The sequence below is a fragment of the Balaenoptera borealis genome (assembly GCF_965194805.1).
Source record: "Balaenoptera borealis genome assembly, chromosome: 3".
NCBI lineage: Eukaryota > Metazoa > Chordata > Mammalia > Artiodactyla > Balaenopteridae > Balaenoptera > Balaenoptera borealis.
The window spans coordinates 77,478,372-77,503,527 of record NC_138866.1 but is presented as its reverse complement, the minus strand read 5'-3'; the positions used below and the strand labels follow the sequence as shown (position 1 = coordinate 77,503,527).

At 38.0% G+C, this 25,156-nt stretch overlaps 1 protein-coding gene across 3 annotated transcripts in view; it reads right to left on the bottom strand.

Moving 5' to 3' along the window:
- FMN1 (formin 1) overlaps positions 1-25,156 on the bottom strand; it is a 452,412-nt gene that overhangs the window by 334,450 nt on the left and 92,806 nt on the right. For all 3 annotated transcript variants that reach the window (XM_082384941.1, XM_082384939.1, XM_082384938.1), the window contains one exon: positions 3,971-4,149. In XM_082384941.1, the coding sequence (XP_082241067.1) occupies positions 3,971-4,149 (179 nt within the window). The remainder of the gene's footprint in view (positions 1-3,970; positions 4,150-25,156) is intronic.

Here is a 25,156-nt window from a genome sequence, read left to right as displayed (position 1 = left end):
TAAAGGAGGAAAGAGTATACAATGGAGAAAAGACAGCCTCTTCAATAAGTGGTGCTGGGAAAACTGGACAGCTACATGTAAAAGAATGAAATTAGAGAACTCCCTAACATCATACACAAAAATCAACTCAAAATGGATTAAAGACCTAAATATAAGGCCAGACACTATAAAACTCTTAGAGGAAAGCATAGGCAGAACACTCTATGACATAAATCACAGCAAGATCCTTTTTGACCCATCTCCTAGAGAAATGGGAATAAAAACAAAGATAAACAAATGGGACCTAATGAAAATTGAAAGCTTTTGCACAGCAAAGGAAACCATAAATAAGATGAAGAGACAACCCTCAGAATGGGAGAAAATATTTACAAATGAAGCAACTGACAAAGGATTAATCTCCAAAATTTAAAAGGAGCTCATTCAGCTCAATATCAAAAAAACAGACAACCCAATCCAAAAATGGGCAGAAGACCTAAACAGACATTTCTCCAAAAAAGACATACATATGGCCAACAAATACATGAAAAGATGCTCACCATCACTAATCACTAGAGAAGTGCAAATCAAAACTACAATGAGGTATCACCTCACACCAGTCAGAATGGCCATCATCAAAAAATCTACAAACAATAAATGCTGGAGAGGGTGTGGAGAAAAGGGAACCCTCTTGCACTGTTGGTGGGAATGTAAATTGATACAGCCACAATGGAGAACAGTATGAAGGTTCCTTAAAAAACTAAAAAGAGAACTACCATATGACCCAGCAATTCCACTACTGGGCATATACCCTGAGAAAACCATAATTCCAAAAGAGTCATGTACCACAATGTTCATTGCAGCTCTATTTACAATAGCCAGGACATGGAAGCAACCTAAGCGTCCAGTGACAGATGAATGGATAAAGAAGATGTGGCACATATATACAATGGAGTATTACTCAGCCATAAAAAGAAATGAAATTGAGTTATTTGTGGTGAGGTGGATGGACCTAGAGTCTGTCACACAGAGTGAAGTAAGTCAGAAAGAGAAAAACAAATACTGTATGCTAACACATATATATGGAACCAAAAAAAAAAAAAAAAAAAGGTTCTGAGCAGGACAGGAATAAAGACGCAGATGCAGAGAATGGACTTGAGGACACGGGGAGGGGGAAGGGTAAGCTGGGATGAAGTGAGAGAGTGGCATGGACATATATACACTACCAAATGTAAAACAGATAGCTAGTGGAAAGGAGCTGCATAACACAGGGAGATCAGCTTGGTGCTTTGTGTCCACCTAAAGGGGTGGGATAGGGAGGGTGGGAAGGAGATGCAAGAGGGAAGAGATATGAGGATATATGTATATGTATAGCTGATTCACTTTGTTATACAGCAGAAACTAACACACCATTGTAAAGTAATTATACTCCAATAAAGATGTTAAAAAAAAAGTAACTTCTTAATGATGACACTGCAAATCAGGTTCAAATCTGAAAACGAGCAGTCCTATCCAACATTTAAGGCTGATCAAAGTATCATACAGCAATACATGTCTCCCTGAGCTTAGCGTTCACAGCCCCCCAGAGGAAAGAAGTCCTTGCGAGCTGGTGCGGTGATCAGTAACAGGATGCAAACTTTTACTAAATCAGTAGAACCCTCCCAAGCAGACATCTTAGAATAACAATATTCAGAACACAGGAGACAAATTGTAGCTTCTGAAAAGGGGGTAGGGCTTGCAGGTGAGGAGTCTTAGGGACAAAGCTATAAAACCACTGATGTAGAAAATAATCTAAAGAAACTACCCCAGTTTTTAAAAATTATAATTAATGGAAAACTAAGAAACATGTAAATATTTTTATATATTTTATTGTATATTTATGTAAATTATGTATATATACATAATTATGGTTATGTATATATAAACATATTTATACATCATATATAATATATGTAATATATAAATATTATATTTGTTATACACATATTGTATATAATATATATACTTATATATACGTGTGTATAAACACACACACACACCATTAAAGGCTGGTTCAGGAAATAGACCTTGTTTATGTGATATGTTTCAAAAGCCTAAAAATACTTATATTTATAGACAATAAACCAAAGTTTATCCTATATATTGGAGGGGAGGGGTATAAGAAAAATTATATATGTGGTAGTGCTATTTATTTCCAAATTGTAGTACTATCCCAAAATAAAAAACAACTTCAGGGAATTCCCTGGCAGTCCAGTGATTAGGACTACGCACTTCCACTGCAGGGGGCATGGGTTCGATAGCTGGTCAGGGAACTAAGATCCTGCATGCCGTGCCCTTGGCCAAAAAAAAAAATTTTAACATCCAATAACAGAGAAATGATTAAATAAATTTTGAGATACAGTGTAGAGGAACATTATTCATTCACTGAAAATATATCCAGGAGGAATTTGTAGCAACATGGACAAGCAATGTAAAAGTAATAGGTAAAGGAAAAAAAAAGAAAGTAATAAGGATATAAAATCTATGCTTATAAGTTAAAAAAAAAAGTTCCTCACTGAAAATCCATCATACACAGTGAAAAATATAAAGAAAATTTATCAAAAATTTACAGTTGTCTGTGGTTGCTGAGATTATGAGTTATTACTTTTCTTTCAATTTAACTACATATTTCAAATTTTCCAAAAGGATTGTACATGATTTCTATAATTGAAATAAAGTAAAATTAGGAAATAATTTAATTCACCGAGGAAAAGGAAAACCAGAAATACATAGTTTAGTCAATGTGTTAAAAAACACATAAACCCAGCATTTTTTAAAACTACAGAAGAAAAAGAAAGTGGTCTTTCAAAATCCATTTCAACACTGTGACACGCCAGGCCTCCTGCTGCAGCAAACTCAACTTAGTCTGGCCAGTAGATGTCGCTGTTACACTTCTTACTTTGAGCACATCTCAAGATGCACAGTTTGCTTTTTTGGGAGAGGCATGTAAACAAAAACTACAAATTTCCATTTCATCTCATGAAGGGCTGTAGATTTTACATCTTACAGCTTCATTCCAAACCTCCTTTTACAATAACTGAGATGTCAAATGCTTTTCTAAAATGACATACAATGACTATGGTTTTATGATTATGAAAAGTGCAAGGCTCTTCTGCTCTTGGTTGCTTGAGAAAATTGCTACCCATATGAACCTTACAGGCCACACTCATCAAAAACATACTTCCAGGCTTGAAAATAATGAATTGTAAGTCATTCAAAGAAATCAGGGACACAAGACTATCAACAGGCATTAAAGTTAATAGAGCAAAAAAAAAAAAAAAAGTGCCTGTTAGATTCCTAATGCTCACCCCCATCTCTGACAGGAAATGGGGATGTGAGGAAGGGTGGTGACAATCGTGACAGTCTGGTCAATCCTATCAGGCCACCTTTGGTGTGGAAGTAGCTAAAACCCAGCCCACTGCTTTGTACAGATCAGTCAAGGCCTCTGTGTCAATGAATCCATGAATGAATGGGAAAGAGAAGTCTGTTTTTCTAATGGGTCATCCTCTATTCCACAGATTTCCTGCCAAATTGTTCACCTGTTATTTGAGCGGCTGCAGAGAAAGAAAGGTTTAGGAATGTGGAAGACAGGCTATTTGAATTTCACTGGAGGATCCAGATCCTATCAGTCAGCTAACACATGTTCTCGAATTTTTAGAAAAATGATATTAAGAGCAGCAAATGGGTTCTCCCACAATGAGGTTTAGGCAGCAAACTGATGTAAGCAGAGTACTGTGTAAATGCTCACATACACTGTAAACACAGTCACTTTCTAGTGCACAAATTTCAGCTCACCGATATATAACTGTTTTCTGCAACTGACTGATTTTTAGACGACACTCACACAAAATGTAGCTTCAGCAGCTTTACAAACACACTTTACATTAAATGCATATTAAGTGAGCCTCTGTCAATTGCAAAGAATCATAGCACAAACACAAAGATGTCTACTTACATGGAGATCCAAGTACAGTTTGCTTCTGTTGGGCTTCTCTCTTTCTTCATGGAGCAGAAATGGACCGACTGGTCCTGCTCTGTAGGCCAGGACCCACGCACCTCCATCCCTGCTGGGAAGGTCTTTAGCTGCTGTCTGCTCACTGAAGCAGTCCCGGGGGAAGCCCTCAGAAGGGATGCCTAGACCAAACAGAGCAGACCATTAGTGACACAGTGGTGACCAATACATCAAGCCAGCCCTATCTGGGGACTCCTACGTGGACCACTTCATACCACCCATTACTTGCCTTTCTAGTTAATATTTTTAGAGTTTGCTTTTCTCCAAAAGTGTTTCTCTTGATTACTTTTTCTGGCTCACACTAACAATGAATTCAAATATATGCCCTCATATCCAATTAAAAAAATAAGTCTACTGGCTGTACTCCATGCTCCCTCTATCTTGCTTACCAATCGGGCTCTACAGATCATTCTCTTTCCGAACAGAATCAGAGGATGAGCTGCAAGACGGAAGTCAGGAGTCCTGACTTGGACTTTACTACTGTAAAGTTGGCTGTTGGCTTTACTACTAAAAGGTCTCACCTGAGCCAAGTCACTAGTGTGTGTTCTTCCAGGGCAGGAACTGCCCCAAGTTCATCTTCATTTCTGGGGATAGAATTGCCATGCACGATGCATGCAAGTGCATATTGGCGCTTGGTCAGTGTGTTGAATGAGTGACACTGCATGAGTACACTACTTGGAACTCACTTTCTCATCTCCAGAATGAGGGCATCAGTCTAGTCCTTATCTGAACTATGTTAGGATGGTAACAGTCAAGTATGTGCCAGGCACTGTTCTTAGCCCCGTTCTTCGGTTTTAAAAATAACTCTATAGGTAGGTATCATTAGCGTCCCCATTTTAGTTGGGGAAACGGAAGTACAAAGAAGTGAAGCGAATTGCTCAAGATCATGAGATCAGTAAATGGTAAAGCCAGGAACTGTACCCAGGCAGTTAAACATTAGAGGGCGTGCTCTTAATGACTAGATTCCACGGCCTCTGCCTGGCATTCTCGAGATGGCGGTACCTGTTCTACAATAAAAGGACTTCAAAAAAAAAAAAAAAAAAAGGACTTCGTGGTCAAGTTAGTGTGAGAAAAGCTACATGTCGTATCCTCAGAGCCATGATTCATATTAGCATATTAAAGACCTTGAGATGTCCTTTACTAAAGAAACTTAGCTCTGTATAATAGTGTTTTCCAAACTTACATGACCACAGAATCCATTTAAAGGGACACCCGTTAAACATGTCGCAAGCCACCAGCGTTCCACCTGAATATAGTTTGGAAACCACGAGATGACCTCTAAAGTCCCATAGAGCTCTCAGGTTCCTAGATCTCTTCTAATTCCTGGTAAGCAAACTTGGCAAAATATTAAGCAACCAGGCAGAAGTTAAGGGTTTAGGCTCAGGGCACTTTTGCAACAGAGATGACTGTTGGATATATGATAGGGTGTTTATTACACCTAATCCTTGTAATAGTGTCTCTTTGGCAGGGACCCAAAACCAGCCAACGACTTCCGCCACGTTGAACACCTGACTTACAAGTAACTTGAGCTGAGAGTAAGTCCGCTAACAAAAGGACTGTGGGATAACAGGCTTCTCCTTTATATTAGAGTAGCATTTCAAAAGAAAGAAAAATCGAAAACAGCCGAGGTTTTGCTTTTTGTTTGCCTGTTCCGTGGGTTGGTTTCTAATCACACTCTAAAGTTGAAAGGTGATGCAGGTCACAGGGTCTCTACAGTTGCCCTCTGGCAGGCTGTCCACAAAACACTTTGCTGTGATCACCGAGAAAATGAAGGTCCAGGGCCCTGGGCATCGACTCTGCAGACATGGGCCTCCAGAAGGTTACAACCAGGCTCTTTCTTCACCTGAGCGAGATGTCTTAGAATGAGGGTCTTTTCAGGAACTTGGCCTCATTCTTTCCATATGCCTCTTTCTAACTACTCTCTCCAGACAGACTTTCTCCTGGGCTTTTGTTTAGGGCCTCATGTGCTACAGAGTGCCCCCACTCCTGCTCAGAAGACACAGAAAAGGACTAATGCCAAAAGAACCTCGGACAGGAGGGAGCCTGCTAAGCTCCTCCACTATGACTTCATGACGACCCCAAGAGGAGGGCGGTGCTGGCCATGCTTTAAGAGGTGAAGAGATTAAAGCTCGGACCCCTCTTAGCTTCCATTTATAAAGCTTATCCCCCTCCTAGAATATTTCTGTTCAGATAACTTCCATTTATATAGCTCATCCCCCCTCCTAGACCATGTCTGTTTATCTTTGGCAAGAAAAGAGGAAATAAGCCTTTTAAAATTTATGGTGTACCCTCACCAGGCTACCTCATCTTCAGAAATGTATTAATTACTAATCACATCCCTCCACTTTTCACTTTTATTTTGGAATAGCTGCTGGCTTTGGGTACAGTTTACACAGATTGATAAAACAACATAAAACATGCTACATACATCACAGAGAACATGCTGTATAACACCTAAGGTAAGATATCTAGATCATCACAGGCACATTGTCTGGTGAGTAGAAGTTCATCATTTAGGTATAAGAGAGTGGTGAAGTCCCACAGTTACAAGGATCTCGCGTCCTTAGATAAAATACAGACGCACGTGCAAACGTACCCACACGCCTGCCGTGGCTGTCCACCGTTGCATGAACAGGTGTGGGATGCAATCCAGCTCACTTTATGCAGAGGAAAGACAACGTGAAGTTTAGGCAGAAATGACGAAAAGTAACTTCAGTTTAGAGGTTACTTCTAAAGAAGTAACTTCAGTCTTAATTTTCAAGAATCAGTTTCTAATACCTAATTTTAACCAGACAATATCCCTATGAAGCAAACACGCAAGGTAAAGCCATGATGCGTAGTAATTTGGGGAAGGATTGTTAGGACAGGAAAGACCAAGGGCAGAAATAAGTAACAAAACTGTTATTCTCAAAAGTCAGACAAAGTAGGTGAGGACACTGGACAAATTCACCATTACAAAGGACATAAACTCATAAAGTAAGTCTTTTTTAATTAATTTTTTTATTGAAGTATAGTTGATTTACAATGTTGTGTTAATTTCTGCTGTATAGCAAAGCGAACATGTATATATATGTACATATATATACATTCTTTTTTTATATTCTTTTGTATTATGGTTTATCATAGGATATTGTATATAGTTCTCTGTGCTATACAATAGGACCTTGCTGTGTATCCATTCTATATATAAAGGAGTGGAAAGTTGGGGTTAGCAGATGTAAGCTATTACGTATAGAATGGATACACAAGGTCCTACTGTATGTATAGCACAGAGAACTATATTCAATATCCTATGATAAGCCATAATACAAAAGAATATAAAAAAGAATATATATATTCTTTTGTATTCTTACTATATATATATATATATATATATATATATATATATATATATATATATAGTTATAGTAAGTCTTTGAATGGAGAGTTTTAATAATACCAACTCAAGTTTTTTGAACAGTCAAAAATAAAGCACATGTCTATGTCTATTAAAATAGGTAGTGGCCACACTGCTCTCTTCAACTGAATACATTTAATAAAGAGAGATAAAAATTACCTGAAGTTAGGTAAGTATATTCTGTCAGAACAGTCAAATGTCATTTAATTTTCTGATGCAAATAGATTTTGAGGTGTTATATTTTCATTGAACATTTTATGGAAAGCTTAAAACAGTCTTATCAACTTAATCATGTCCTCCCCTTTCATGTGCATATACTATAAATCTAATTTTTCTTCCATATTTATTAGTTATTTTGTTTCTCAAAAACATTTCAACAGCTTGATGGACCACACATACACACACAGGTTAATTCCACAGCTGACCACCTGTTAATACAACATACAGCACAGTCACAGTACAGGAAGGGCAACTTACCTTGAGACCACTTTGAAAGTCTGTGCTTTTCCCAGATGAGCTGCACTTCCTGATGCTAACCTACAACATCAGACTAGGATTTTGCTGTCAATTATCAATAAAATGGAAGCAGACGGAAAGGAAAGGTGATGTGCCATTTAAAACTGGAGGCAGTCTCCATAGCTCATCTTCCCCCAATGGAATAAGTCTCCCTACCTGAGGCACATTGGTTTATCGTTCCCATGTCTTCACTTCCTTCCTACATTGTGATTATGCACCAAAGGCCTTTTCCAGTTGCCTTCGTAGCTCCTCCCACTGGCACAGATGTTGTATATTTCCCCGGGTCCATGGACATTGGGTCCATGGATGTTGGATCTGGCCCTGTGACTGGCTTTGGCCAATTGAATGTGGGCAGTGTGACAGTGTGCCAGTTCTGAGCCAAGACCTTAAGAGGTATTGTGTGTTTTTACACCCTGCCTTGTGTTCTACCATCACCACAAGACAAGCACGTCCTAGGGAGCCTGGACTTAAGACACATAGAGCAGACCCGAACCCAGTCCTGCGGCCTGGAGCCAGACACAGCTGAGCCCAGGTCAGATCAAGTGAACCTTGCCAACTCTTAGACCAATGAGTGAGAACAATAAATATTTGCTATGAGCCATCAAGATTTGGGTTTTATTTGTTGAAATAGCTGGCTTATACACTCCATCATCTGCCCCCACCAGAAACACTATACCTATAAAAACTTTAAACCATTTCACCTGAGAGGACTTAAAGGCTACAACAGTTTTATTTTACAATTTGTACTAAAAACAGTTATTCACTATATTAGGTTTTGAAAAAAATCAGGTGAAAATTCACAGCATACCCATTTCCTCATTCATACCACAATTCACACACAAACTACATTTCATTAAAAATAATAACCTTATTTACCAGGCACTGGTTTTAATTATCACACACACACACACACACACACACACACACACACACACAAACCCCAACTTCCAAAGAGAAGTTTGCAAACATACTATATAATCAGATTTGGATAAAAGTCCCTAAGGAACAAAATTACAGTGGCTTTCAGCCTTTCTCCTCTAATTTTCCCATCATACTGAGCCCTCACTTGACAGCAGTGATGGAGTGTTATGCCTCCAAAAGAAGAAGAGGGAAAAAAAAAACCCTCAGCCTGAAACTCTCATGAGTTTTTGTTCCTATGCTGTAGCTCTCAAGGCCATCCATCATACTTGACTTAAAATAAATCCAAAGAGGTGAAGTTTTCTCAACTGTGAATATCAGAGCTGATATGTAAAGGGAGACAGGTTGTCTTCCATTATGTTATTCAAACATGTACTTACAAAGCAAGAGAGACAGCAATCTAGATGTGTAGCTAATGGAAAGTGACATTGTTAACTACTTGTAAAGAGGGTGTGTGCTTGTGTGTAATTATTCATGTCTATATCTAGGAAGACAGAGCTTTGGCAAAAGTAAATTCTCATGGCTGCTATCTGTCAGTTAGTGATCAACCCTCAGCAATCCCACTGCCCCCTTTTTCATTCCTTGTGATGTTTAATGATATAATGTTACTAAACCAGCTAGGTAGCTATAACTCTGAGAAAACATCTTATCTATCCATCCCAGCCTCTAACTCTCCTCGTGAGAAGTATGTAGAGAGAGAAATTATGAGCAAGGACAGACAGGTGGTAGGTGTACAGAGGTATGGAGGGCTGTGGGTAGATCCAGAAATAGGACAGACAGGGGGAGTAGGCATGTCAATTTCAGAGCCTATGAAGAAAGCATTCAATTCCATCAAACAAATGCAGTGTTACTTGGATTTCTAAAATTATGGGCAAATTCAAATAAAATACAATAGAATTTAGAGTTAGAAGGATCTTATGTATCTCCCCACCTACTGCTCATTTTATAGTTGAGGGAACAGAAATCCAGGAAGATTGCGATAGTTCCAACACACCCAGCTAGTGGCAAAGGCAGAACTAAAATCCAGGTTCCAGGGAAATCTTTCATGCTATTTAGAGAAGGACATTACTGCCAATTCCCAGATGGGAGTATTGAGGTCTGAGGAAGTAGGAGATGTGAACCATTTGACAGGTGGCATCGATTCCTAACTGTGACCTTTACTAATTGTTTGACCTTAGTGGAGTTACTAAGCTTCCCTGAATCATTTCCTCATTAATAAAATGAACATAATAAGAATATGCCTGATATTTAGCTGTGCTCAAAACTGTTTTCCTCCAGAAAACTTTTCCTGGACTGGGTGTGATGAATTGATGGGGTATGTAAAAAAAAGAGAAAGCTGTTTACAGTGAGGGCATATTACACACCACATACTCGTGTTAAGGACTATTTTCTTGTCAAAGAAGATACAGAGAAGAAAAATTAAGCTCATAAGAATTCACAGCAGCACTCCAGTGCAGCAGATACCAAATCTGTTCAAGTCCTAAAAATAGAATTCACATCATCAAATGCAATAGCTCCCAGTAAGTGGCTGATCATCTCCAAAAAGTGCAGCTCCTCAGGGAACTTCATAGACACCCTATGACATATCTTCCCCAAACGTCAAACACAGGAGCCTAGAGCATGAATGAAACTATTTATAGGCATAGCTGTAAATGAAATCGCTTTTTAAAGAGGTACATCAATATCTATTTTTATGCTTATTACATTAACCTCTTTCCATGATCTTTTCCTGTAAAGAATACAAATGTTAGATGAGAGGCAAATAGTACTCAAGCCAGGAAACCGAACTATGGCTATAGTTATACTGGATATTTTAACACCTGAAAACAGGGGCATGTACTTAAAGTAGCACAAATGCTGCTGAGTCACTCTGCCTTAGAAAGGATACAAGGTAGGAGCAGGTGCACCTAAGTAAGGTTTGGTGCAGAAAAGATCAAGAAAGGATCAGATCTGGAAGGTTGTAATGTTCACTGAGACATTAAGAACCTCTGTCCATTCACAGATAGTAAATGCTGAAGAAAGTGATATTGGTACTTCAAATGCCTAGGTTATCAACACATTTTGGTATGTTTGGTCATGAGGAATATACTTGCTTATTAACAAAAAATATTGAAGAACAAGAATGAAAACATTTCTTACAGTATTCATTATAAATAAATTTGAATAGTCTTTTTTTCTTTTTATGTCACATTGTTCCAGTTATTATGGGGATAGTTGCACCAGTGGGGAACCCAACTCTTGAAGAGATATGACATAATTACCAATTATATTAATAGCTAAGGCAGTACAAAATACTAAGCCTTGAATAATAAAATATATAATAAACAATTTTTTAAAAATCTCTTTCCAAAAAGAAATGATCTTAAGAAATTCACCAAAAAATGAATATACATAACAAGACTGATACAAAGAGAAAAAGAAGGCACATATGCCAATGTTAAGGATAAACATTTAAGAGATTAAGAACAAATATGGCTTTGAGTGTCCTTATAAAGCAAGAATGAAACAGCATTTAGTTATCTCACCCCTATTATCAGAAGGAAGAAACACTGATCCTACGGGCTGACAAAGGTTTTTCTAATATTAAATTCTGAGAGAAACTGCTATATTACAGAGTTAGTTCCTACCTGAGTCTTAGCCCCATCCCAGGTGTCTGACCAACAATTGACTTCACAGAGCCAATGGGGCTGGTCTAGTTGTCTATCAGTGACCTTTGGCCTTCTAACCAGAAAGGTTTGGAGATTATCTTGACCATTCAGTGATTTGGAACTGAAGTGATGAGTTCTTCAGCAGAGCAGCTAAGTAGTGGCATCCTAGAAACAGCAAGTTTTTTAAATGAACCCTTCTGCCAAGGTGTCTTAGGCAACAGAGTTTTTCTAGCTCCCTTCTTCCCCCAGGCATTAGTAATGAAGAGGAGCCTGGCACTTTATCCTAACAACTTTCTATCTCCCTTCTTCCCCCAGGCATTAGTACTGAAGAGGAGCCTGGCACTTTATCCTAACAACCTTAGCTGAGGCCTGATTATCACTTTCTCTCTCCACAAATTCATTTTCTTAAGGGTAAGTAACATCCTACAAATAGGACATTTACTATGCATCACACACTTTATATATGTTACACATTACTGAGAATCTTCACAATAATCCTGCAAGTTAGGTGTAAAGTATTAAAGATGAGAAAACTAATGAAATAGAGACATTAACTTTGCCCAGGGTCAAACTGTAAGTAGGAGAATTAGGTTCTGAACCCAGAGCCTGGAATTAACCTCCTGCCATAAACAACTGAAAACTAAACAAAATATAGGAAATAACTATTTTTAGATATTTGATAGCAAACAACGCAGTATTATAATCCTGGAAAGAAGTACAAAAAATGAAGTGAGCCTCATAAATTGCCTTGGTTTCCAGCTAAGAGGTGATTTCTGGACTGAAAATAATTAATAGGGCCCCAGTGGCCTATGGGGCATTGTCAAGCAGTCTAATATATGTAAAATTAGAAGCAGGGGTCTAAGAGAGACAGAAAAATATTTAAAGAAAAACTGGCTGAAAATTTTCCAAATTTGATAAAAACTATAAGCCCCTAGATCAAAGAAGCTCTATGAATCTAAAGGGAGATAAACACAAAAGAAAACCATAATAAGTCAAACTGCTAAAAACCAGTGATGAAAAATATTGTAAAAAAGAAAAAAATTATGTTTAGAAAACCAAAGAAAAGAATAATTACAGACTTCTTGTCAAAACATGCAAGCATTAAGAAAATGAAATGACAATTTTAAAGTGAAGAAAGGTAAAAAGTGCTGAATGATAAGAGATTTTTAAAAAGTCAACCTAGAATTTTATATCCAGTGAAAATATCTTCCAAGATGAAAGAAAAATAAAGTCTTTTTCAAACAATTAAAAGCTAGACAATTTATCTCCAGCTGACTTAGACCACAGGAAGTGTTAATAAATATTTTCAGGCAAAGGGAAAAAAAATCAGAAGAAAATTTGGAAAACACCAAAAATGATAAACATGTGAGTAAATACACAAGACGTTTTTCTCATTATTGAAGTTATTTAAAGATATAATTAACTGAAGCAAAATAATATATTCTGGGGTTTATAACATATGTAGATATAAAATGTTGACAATAGCACAATATCCAAGAGAGAGAAATGGAAATATTCTGTTTTAAGAGTCATACATTTATATGAGGTGGTATAATAATATTTAAAATAGATTGTGATAAATTAAAGTTACATATTATGAACTCTACAGTAACCAGTTTTTTAAGATGGTATCTCCAACAGTGGACATGGACACAAAGTGGAATCCTAGAAGTACTTGATCCAAAAGAAGACAGAAAGTCATGTAAAAGGGAGCCAAAAAAATGGAAGGTAGACTAAAACTCAACCACACTGATAGTTACATTAAATATAAATCACTTAAACTCTCCAATTTAATGCCATAATTTATCAAACTGGATAAAAAAAGCAAGACTCAACTATATGCTATCTATAAGAAACTCATTTTAAATGTAAAATTATAAATAGGTTAACAATAGAAGGATGGGGGCTTCCCTGGTGGCGCAGTGGTTGAGAGTCTGCCTGCCAATTCAGGGGACACGGGTTCGAGCCCTGGTCTGGGAGGATCCCACGTGCCGCAGAGCGACTAGGCCCGTGAGCCACAATTGCTGAGCCTGCGCATCTGGAGCCTGTGCTCCGCAACACGAGAGGCCATGACAGTGAGAGGCACGCGCACCACGATGAAGAGTGGCCCCCGCTTGCCGCAACTGGAGAAAGCCCTCGCACAGAGACGAAGATCCAACACAGCCGTAAATAAATAAATAAATAAATAAACAAACAAACTAGCATATATTTGTAAAAAAAACAATAGAAGGATGGGAAAAGCTATATCATGCAAACATTAATCACAGAAAGCTTGAGTAGTTATATTAGTATCAGACAAAAATAAACTTCAAAGTAAGATATATTACCAGGGATAAAGAGAGAAATTTTATAATGATAAAGGAGACAGTTCATTTAAAAAAGATATTAACAGTCCTAAATTTCTTTGTACCTAGCCACAGAACTTCAAAATACATAAAGCAAAACTATCAGAACTGAACTGAGAAATATATATATATTCACAATTAAATTTGGAGATTTCAACACTCCTCTCTTAGTAATTAACAGGACAGGTTGACAGGAAATTGACAGGAATATAGAAGAATTAAACAACATTGCCACTGATTTTACTTAACTGATATTTATAAGATACTCCATCTTATAACTACAGTATACATTTTCTTTTCAAGTGCATATGGAATTTACCAAAACAGTCCACATACTGGGCCATAAAATAAGGCAATACATTTAAAAGAATCAAAAAATATATTCACTGACCACAGTGGAATTAAATTAGATACTAATAACAGAAAGCTATCTGGAAAATCCCAAATATTTGGAAATTAGACACCATACTTCAAAATAACTTCATAGGTCAAAGAAGAATCACAAGGGAAATTACAAAATATTGGGGATGCAGCCAAAGCAGTGATCAGAAGGCAATTTATAGCCTTACTTACCAACAAGTGACTGCCCCTCTCCCACTTTGGTCAACATCTTAACATTTATTCTCTGGACTGGGGGATATCAGGCAGAATTGATGTATGGTTAACTCATAGAAAACAGAGAACTCTGTAACCATCTGCTTCTTAAATGCTAAATGCTAAGGTTTTAGCTTTTTTCACCCCACTAGGCTTCAAGAAAACTGTTAGTTTCTAGGGCTAGGCAGGTACTAGAATATTATTCTAGGAGAAACATGACTAGCTTAAGAGAAAGAACATGGAGATAGTAATATTGGAGTTTCCTTGATAAACAGCTATCCCATATCATCCTAGAGTGAAGCTCAAATCCAGTATCCTTTCATGGGCACTCAGAGCTTCCAAAAAGCTTTTTGATCTCCAGACCTTAAGCATGTACAACCAATGACTATGAGACAGCTGACGAGAACATCTCACATAAAAAGCAAGAAAGTGGACAGCAAAAGGAGAAAGAGGTTGTGTCACTTCAGACCTGCTGGATCAAGATTTTTAAAGGTGGCTTCTTTTTTAGCAACCATATCTTTGGCACCTGGCCCTGTTCCATACCTCCAGTTCTTGCCAGCTTCCTGTAATACTGTCTCTGCCCTTTTCCCCTTCAGGCCTAGGGCTGGTAATGACTTTTTGCTGCTGCTAGTTTCTGGGAAACTCACAGACTCACACTGGTTTTCTTAATTGGTCTGGACATAATCTCTTCATTAAGTTATTTTCAGTTTAAACCCTTTTGAATATACCATCTATTTTCTGCCAGGACTCTGACTAATAGAGTAACTGGAATCAGGAATGGGGTTTATTTCATACCTTTTAGCATGCTTTTGTATTATTGGGGCATTTGGGGTACTTGCTATCTGATGCTTCCCATATACCCAGTTAGCATAATAGCAGCAATGTAATAGGCCAGTATAATATTTTAAGAGCTATCAAAATGATCAAACTCCTTTCGATTTTATGACAGAGAAAAGGTAAATTGTCATACCTTAAAGTAAGCCAGTGACAAGTATACTGCTGTCCCTTCCAGATGAAGATGAATTGATTGGTATGAAAATAAAAGCATTTTCTGTATCAATAAATGCATATCAGCTCTCAGGGGCTGTGCTGATATACTCAGTAAGTATACCATATCTGAAAGAGCGCTTGCAATTTGCATCCCCATGTAATTAAGCTTAGAATAAGCAGACATTCTCTGAAAGCCATCTGTTTTCTCACCAGCCAAAAGAGAATTTAATTGGGAGTATGGTATGAATCACCATCCCTGCATCTTTCAAATCTTTGATGGTGTCACAAATCTCTGCAATTACCCCAAAGATACAGTATATGCTTTCAACTAGAAGGAAAAATTTGGTGCTCATTCTCCCAGAATACACAGGTCTGGGGACCAAAAGTAGAAGTGAGAGAGGCCCCCTCACACTATTACACCTAATTAATCACTTGCATAATTTTTACTTCCTATCCTTGCAACCTTGGGCTTGGTGGGTTCAGAGATCTTAGTGCCCAGAGGAGGGAGGCTTCCACTAGGGAACTTAGTCATGGTTCGTGAGACAGGAAGCTGAGAGTGCTTCCTGACCATTTTAAGTTCTCACACATTAGAGATGGATTTATTTGATTTCAGTGCCTCACCAAATGAATGTCTTCAGTGGAATATTTTGAACTGGACCTAGAGTATTAAACTTCCGCGATCAAAGAAACAGTAATAAATGTTAAAGCTGCACATTTTGAAAAATAATCTAGAATGAATGTCCTCATATAAATATTAAAACAATACAAGGAAACTACTGTGAAATAAATACTCTCAAAGATTCCTGGTGAGACAGTAAGTTGGTATACATCCTTGAAAAGCTATTTGGCAATATATATCTGAAACAGGGGTTGACAACTCTGGCCCAGCAGCCAGATACAGCACACAGCCTGTTTTTGTACAGTCTGTGAGCTAACAATGGTTTTTGCATTTTTTTCATTTTTGAAGGAGGGGAAAAAGGAGAAAGAGGCGGGTGGGGGGGCGGGAACGGGAGGGCAATAGGGAAGGGCAGGCAGAGGGGGAGGGGGAAGAAGCCACAGAGACCCTATGGCCTACAAAGTCAAAAATATTCTCTTTGGCTCTTCACAGAAAAAGTTTGCTGACACCTGTTCTAAAATGTTAAATATGTTCTTACCCTTTAACCAATAAAAATTGACTTGTGTGACTATCCTAGAAGAATAATCATTTTGTTATCCAAGATCTATTATAAAGATATATTACAAGATGCCCATCAAAGTATAATTTATAGTTTAAAAAGTGGGAAACTAAATACCATAAACACTATATACACCCTTGCTGTTAGAGTTATTACTCTTTATTCGGTGCTGAATTAGATCCTGTGGAAGGCAAAAAGAAACTTCATTTCTCCAAAGGGTTCACTTTCAAGTTCAAATGAACAGTTCAATAATATGTTCTCATATTCTATTTGATTCATTTTGAAATATTTCAGTTGTTTCTCATTCTCCCTTCAGCAAGTATATCTCCAAAGGAAAAAAAAAAATTTTTTTTAAAAAAAGAAAAAAGCAAACAAAACCTAAGCCACCAAAAAGAATTTCATGTTTTCCTGCTGTAAAGTATTAGAGGACGCAGGGTCTTTTCAGAATGTTTTGTTCAGCTAAGTTATCATGGTTTCTTCTCCTTTATACTTTGAATCCATTTAGTCAAACATAAAATTAACCCTAATCATCTTCAATTTAGTAACTTGTTTTTACATTTTATCACTATCTGAAAATTGCCTTTTTTTCTCCCCCATGAGGGGACTGCTATAATCTCAAATGTGATTTTACTATGTCTTGGGGCTACTGTCTACCAGAAAACACAGCTCCAATTTAAAATGCATGTCAGTATAAACATCAATTTACTAGAAGGAAATTAACTTCATAGGCAAATCTTTCAGGAAAGCAATTGATCCATAAAGTGAGCTAAATCTATACTAAGAATAGAATTGAGTTCATCAGATATTTTTTTTTTTTTTTGCCATCAGATATTTTTAAGTTCATGATAAATATTCCCTGGAATGATTCCACCAAACAAATAATAGAATAGGAACCTCTGAATCTAGCATTGCTGAGAAATTATAAATAAGCACAAGACTGTCAATAATGGCTTCACAAGAACAAAGAGGATTAGACTGACTTGTATTGTGCTGACAAGTATTTCAGGTGTAAGGTTTTTACTGTGGGCCTACATATGATTTACATACATAGATGTGGACTTTCTTGACAAATGTTCACAATTTATCATTTAAAATATTAGCCTGAGGCACTGCAGTGACTCGTTGCTAATGAAGGGATGCACCAAATAATTTATTTTCTCTTCCTTTATTTGAAATGACAGTCATGTCTATCAATGACAGCAAGGCAGACAATTCCTAAGGAGAGCCACAACCACGCTGGTATGAGGTTAGAGGAAATGATATATTAGAGAATGCAGCACAATTAAAACACGAGATGTACCCAAGATGGTTCTACTGAGAATGAGAGGAAACGAAAACACAATTACTCGGGAAGCTGGTACTATGCAGCAGCGTATTACCATTACCATTACCACTCCTGCAGCAATGTTTTCCAGCTAACTGTATTCTAAAATAGTTCTATAATTTGCCATGGAATCAAGGATAGTGTGAATTAACTGAAAGGAGAAAACAGTAAAGGAAAAGTTGGATAATTTGATGTAGATTAATGAAGGTGTTACTTTGCTGAAGGGATTTGAGGCTGTTTTCTTTGCAGAAATTAAAAAAATAATTTCTATTTTTAAACCAATGCTATTTTGAATCTTAATATTTGCTCCACTAAAAGAGGAAACAACAAGAGTGTTGAAATCTCACTGTGATGGCTTCCGTGTTAAGCAGAGTTAGACTGACCCTCTGCGAGGATTCTCGGAGACAGTGGAAGTGCCCTGGGAGCCATCACTTTGTAAGCTGGGGAGCTCTCCAAAACATGAAGTCCACGTTCTATTCTGGTGATCAGTAAATGATGCTATCTGTCTCACTGCCTGTACAGGGGACTAGAAACTGAGGGGTTAATAGTAAATGAGTCTAGGACCAGTGGTCTGGGTCCTTGGGATGTTTCATTGCCAAATGCACTGGGCAGGGGTCGGGGGCAGGTGTCATCTCTCAGAATTAGAAACAGATTTCCTCTGGGCTCGTTTGAGCTCCTCCCACCAGGAAAAGAAAAGGCAAAAAAAAGGGGGGGGGGCAGGGGTTTTGATTAATAGCTAGCATGATTTATCCTATCAGAGGGAAACAGGACTGTTGGGGATTCTGTGGGTATGAGAGGAATCTGGAGGACAGGTTCGCAGGAGACTCTCATAATGTTATCTAGGCTGGACTGGTGAAGGTTGAGACCCCTCAGAAATAAAGGTTCAGACCCCAGAGGAATTCAGACCCACTGAAATGCTGGCTAAAGGCAAGAACAACTTGAAATGGGTAATGAATGGGGAAAGACTCAGTGTAGTTTATAACCTTGCGATTAGGTAAACAGGGAATCTTGACTAAACCTGTATTTTCTTACATACTCTTGGGGTATCTAGAGATTGATGAATTCTTCCTATTTATTCTTTCAATTAATACTATTAACTTTTTCTTTTTCTGCCCCCTCCTTGTTTGGGGGGGGGTCTCACTAATATATAGAGTATATTAATTGCAATAAAAATATTCATTTGATTTATAAGTTGCAAAATATTTAAATGGATCATGACGGGACAAGAGGAGAAATGAACACTATTCAGTGACTGTGAACTCAAAGAACAGGGTCCCCATGATATCACTTCTGGATCCAGTAACTGTACAAGTGTGTTATCTCCTGTAAAGGAAGAAGTGTTGTGCTTATACATGGTAAAATTAGAGCAAAGTTATTGAGGACCTGCTTGGATGTACAGATATGTAGGATAAAGGAGTAAAATCTCTAGTAGCATCTCTAGAATGTTGGCCTGTCCCTTCACTGTTCTCGCTTTTCTGGGAACTACTCTGAGAACCTAAGGCAGCAGGGAGGGTGGGGGGAGCTCTGAGCAGCAAATGTGATCTGGACTTTTCAAGAGGGATTGGTCGGGCTTCCTTGGCGGCGCAGTGGTAAAGAATCCGCCTGCCAATGCAGGGGACACGGGTTCGAGCCCTGGTCCGGGAAGATCCCACATGCCGCAGAGCAACTAAGCCCGTGTGCCACAGCTACTAAGCCTGCACTCTAGAGCCCGCGAACCACAACTACTGAGCCCATGCGCCTACAGCCCGTGCTCCGCAACAAGAGAAACCACCGCGATGAGAAGCCCGGACTGCAATGAAGAGTAGCCCCCGCTCGCCACAACTAGAGAAAAGCCTGCGCGCAGCAACAAAGACCCAATGCAGCCAAAAATAAATAAATTTAAATTAATTAATTAATTAATTAAAAGGGTATCATTAAAAAAAAAGAAGGGGCTGATCATAAAATAGCTATCTGACCCAAGCTAATGCTAATGTATTTTTTTTGCATAAATAAATAAATAAAACAGGAAAAAGAGACTGAGAGTCAATTGTATCCAGGTCATGTAAATGATAGAAAAGGTCCATGAAATCTTGCTTATGAGCAGAGATTTATGGTTGCCACCCGGCCCAACATTCAATTAATCAATTTTTCCTTAACTTCATAAAAATACCATAGTATTTTACAAATAAATTCCTGTTTTGATTAAGCTAACCAGAGTCAGTTAGTTGAAATCAGTACTTCACAAAGCCTAAACAATAAAAATACCAAAAATTTCATTTGGTATTGCCTCTGTGGCTGAAAAAAAAAAAAAGTGGGGGTCAGCTTTCTTTAACATGTACTCGATTTTAGGAAAATGTATAAATCTCATCATTTGACTATATTAGCCTTCAAAGGAATCTTGAATCCTATGGATGCATCCCCAAATCCTCTATCTTACTGAATCCAGTGATCAATTCTCAGTCCTCATCTCATGCAACTTCTCAGTAGCATCAGGCAGAGGTGAACACACATTTTTTTCAGTTTGAAATTCCTTTCTAGAAATCCCATCCTTAGCACTCTTCCAATTTTCGTCCTAGTTCACTACTCACTCTTGCTGGCTTCTTGTCCTGCCTACTTCTACATCAGAGTTCTTAACCTTAGTACTATCGACATTTGAGGTCAGATCATTCTACACTACGTGATGATGATCTGTGCATTGTAGGATATTTAGTAGCACCTCTGGCCTCTAACCACTAGTTACCAGTAGCGCCCCGCCCTCCTCCCCCCATCAATTGTAACAACTAAGAATGTCTCCAGACATTGCTAGATGTTACCCAGTTGAAAGCCACAGCTCTCAGTGTTTCAACACCCCAAAGATCTGTACTGCACCCTCTTCTCCATCTTCACCCACTCCCTTGGTCATCTCATTCAGCCCCCAAATTTTAAATACCACCTAAATTCTAATGGCTCCCAAACTAATGTATCCAGCCAGATCTCTCCCTCTCCGGTCTCACACAGGCACTGACGATTCACTACATGACTAATACGGATCCCAAACTCGTGATTCCCCTCCAAACCTTGCTCCTTCCTCAGTCTTTCCCACTTCACCAAATGGCATCGATATTCACTCAGTTTCTAAGATTAAGAACCTGCTTCATCTCTGGGACTTCCCTGGTGGTCCGGTGGTTAGGGTTCGATGCCTTCACTGCTGTGGCCCCGGGTTCAATCCCTGGTCAGGAAACTAAGATCCTGCAAGCCGCATGCCCCCCTCCCCCCAAAAAGAACCTGCTTCATTCTTGAGTCCTCTCTTTCTCTCACATTCCACACTAATGTTATGAACAAGACCTATTTGATAGAACACCAAATGGTATCCTGCATCTGACCACTTCATATATCATTACCACCCAGTCTAAGCCACTATCTATTCTCATCTGGGCAATTGAAATAACCTCCCAGCTCGTCTCACTTCTTCACTCCTGCCCCCCTAATATTATCCCAAAGCATCCAAGGGATCTTTTAAAATGTCGCACAATCCCTCAAATCAAAATCCTCTAATGGCTTCCCATAAAAGTTAAAAAAAAAAAAAAAAGGCAAACTCCTGGCCTTGAAGGACCTCACCTGACCTGACCCCTGTCTACCTCTTTCTCCTCATCTCCCTTACTCACTTCATTCATTCTGCCACCTCAACCTTCTTGTCGTTGTGTAAGCTAATCTCACTTGGTGAGATTTACACTTGGTGTTTCTTCTGCTGGAATTCTGTCCCCCAGATCATCATGTAAGTGATTTCCTCACATCATTCAGGTTTCTGCTCAAATATCCTTACAGCAGAGAAGGCTTCTTGTCACTGCCCCTCTGCCAACATTTTCTCTCTGAAATATTTTATCCATAACACTTATCATTACCCGAAACTACAGAACTAAGTCTCAAAGTTGGCTATAGCAATGCCAGTTATCAAATCAGATTTTCTTCTCTACAGATGGCATTATGGTAGTCCCTCTTTTAAGAGAAAGAAAAGAAAAATGCTAGTATATTACAGATATTACTTCTCAATTATAGTTAACTCTTAAAGCCCCGGAGGTATGTTTGTATATCTTACATTAAGAAAATAAAATAGGTTTCAGCTTGGATGCCCTGATACTGGGAGGGAATGGCCAGAATGTAACATTGGCAAGAATTCTGAGGCCATGTTCAGGCTCAGTAGGAGTCTTGTGATAGATTAGCACTGTTTTCCCTGACACGGGAGGGAAGAGTAGTGGTATGTGTGCCATGTTTTTGCCCATCCTTTGACTAAGCCCTCTGATTCTTCTTTCGTCAGCTCACTTTTTGGCAGTTTTTACTCATTGGCATCCTCGTCAACTTAATGAAACAGGAAACATATGAAACCCAACCTTTGGTAAAAGATTTGATGGTGGGGGCGGGGTGGGGGGGACACATAAAGCTAAAAGATATGCTGAAATTATCAGTAGTTGTGATCATCTCTATATTTTTTAACTCCTGTTAAGTAGAGAAAGGAGATAATACCATACAAGAGAAAAGGAAATGAATTCAAAGATCTTTTCATAAGAGAATGGGATTATTTTACTTACCTAGCTGTTCAAGAAAAGACAGATTCAAGGATGAAATTAAGAGATACAATGCTGAATAATTAAGCAAGGACAGGCCTAAAGAAACTGAAGATAAGGAGAAAAAGGAAAAAAAAAGTGAAAGGATAAAAAAGGTCACTCTACAACAAAAACTTCCCAATTATCCAAACTCCTCTCCCCATGCTTAAGAAAGGTCAACTGATAGCCCTTGGCTCCTGACATGTAACTGTATCCCATTCCTCTTTTGATCTTCTCACCGAGAGGGATTTAACTGCCCTTTCCTTGATTCATTAGATGGTCACTTCAAAGAGACCCCAAAGAGGCATCATTTGCCCAAACAACTCCCCTGTCTTAGTAAATCCAGACAAAAACCCAAAAGCAATTTATCCTAAATTTCACACATTATTGTCTTCGGCCCCTGTCAGTGACCTCAGCCTACAATATTGATTACCACTCTGTCTTCCAATATGAATCCTTCAGATAATCAATCAGTTCCCAGAACAGGGAAAGAGTTATCCAGTCTAATACTGAAGATGTCCTAAGATCCACAATTAGCCCAAGAAGAAACCAAATAACCTAGTAAACTCACCGTAACTTTAATACCATTTACATCTCATTTCTTACTGCCAAAGTCAAGAAGGGGTCATTCAAGGAGTACTAATATTCTGTCTAAAGAGGGCTTTAAGCCTCTGTTCAAGATGAAGATGGGTACTCGGTTTAGCAGCAAAAGTACTAAAACATTTTATTAAATTAAGAAATGTCTCCGGCTTCCCTCATGGCGCAGTGGTTAAGAATCCGCCTGCCAATGCAGGAGACATGGGTTCGACCCCTGGTCCGGGAAGATCCCACATGCCGCGGAGCAACTAAGCCCGTGCGCCACAATTACGGAGCCTGCACTCTAGAGCTCGTGAGCCACAACTACTGATCCCGTGTGCCACAACCACTGAAGCCCGCACACCTAGAGCCCCTGCTCTGCAACAAGAAGCCACCGCAATGAGAAGCCCGCACACCACAACGAAGAGTAGCCCCCGCTCGCCCCAAATAGAGAAAGTCCACGTGCAGCAACGAAGACCCGACACAGCCATAAATAAACAAACAAACAAATAAATACAAAAAAACACACCAAATGTCTCTAATCACTCTAACATGTAAATAAGATTTATGAAGTCCCTGTGAAAAGACAACATGCAAATCCATGAGTTTCCATGTACTTTTTTTAAGACTTTAATGGATAAATGGGCAAACGGCAAATACGATAAATGACCACTGAATACGGAGAAATGTTCAACATCACTAGTAATGAAAGAAATGCAAGTTAAAAGAGCAATAAAATACAACATTCCCACATCAAGTCAGAAAGATAAAACTTTGAAAATATGCAATGCTGGTAATAGAGCAGTAAAATTGGCACTCCTCTCTTAAAAAACAGCATAGTGCCTATCGTATTCAGGAAGTCAGCCCCAGCAGTTCACGTGGTGCCTGGACACAGCAAGTTTCCGTTAAATATTTGTTGAATAAATAAATGAAATAAGTCCATAGTTACTCTGCTGGTGGGAGCATACTGAACAAAATTTGGAGGAATAATTTGATAATAAATATTAAAATGCAGATAACAGTCATACTTTTGACACTGTAATTCTCATAGGAATCCACTATAAAGAAATTCTTTAAAAATGCAAACATCCTACGCAAAAATGTTTGTCACATTATTAAAACATTGAAAGATTATAAACAAGCCAAGCATCCAAAATTAGGTAAATGATAAAATGGATGGCCCAATTCTCTACACAGAATAGTTCACAATAATTGAAACAATATTTATGAAATGTTAGAAAATATGGGAAAAGATTCAAAACATGTTAAGCCAAAAAAATTATGTATCAAGTGTAGGAATTTTATTTAAGTATAACAGAAAAGTTGAACAGAAATGTAAATTTTAACAGTAATTTTTCTATGGGTTATGATGATGGAAGGTTTTCTTCTATCCTTATAAATCTTTCAATATTTTTCAATAATGATTATAGAATATTTTTATAATTAAAAAAAAGAAAATTCTGTATTAACAGAATAGGAAGATCACTGTTTTCTGAGGAGGGCTATCCTGTCACACACCCCACATGACATCTATAGGACAGGTACCCACAGCCCTTCACATCGCATCTCTTGTCATCTCTTTTTCGTTTTAAAGTTTGACTATATTCAGGATAGATTTTTATAAGTGCACATCAATAAGGCATTTTGATGATTAACAAGTCATTTATTTTAAAATTTATTAAATCTCAATCAAAATCCTTCTGCTACTCGTTTAGCCATTTTCTATTTACCATTAATGAATATAGAGACAACCTGTCAGTACTTTTGATCAATTAAAATTGTCTACATTAAAATAATTTTTAATGCCTTGGTATACAGTATATTTTTATTAACCTTAATGAAGTTCTAGAAACAGCTCCTTTTTATTTTCTTAAAGTTGTCTTTGTATAGCAATTCAGAGTAGATGAAATAATATGTGTGAATAAGTGCTACCTAATTATAAACTGCTATTAAAATGATAGTTTTAAATGTCTTATGGCATGACATTTCTTACCTTATATGTATTTTTTTTTCAGGGAAGATAGATGCTTTTTATTTTATTTTGTTTTTTATACATCTTTATTGGAGTGTAATTGCTTTACAATGTT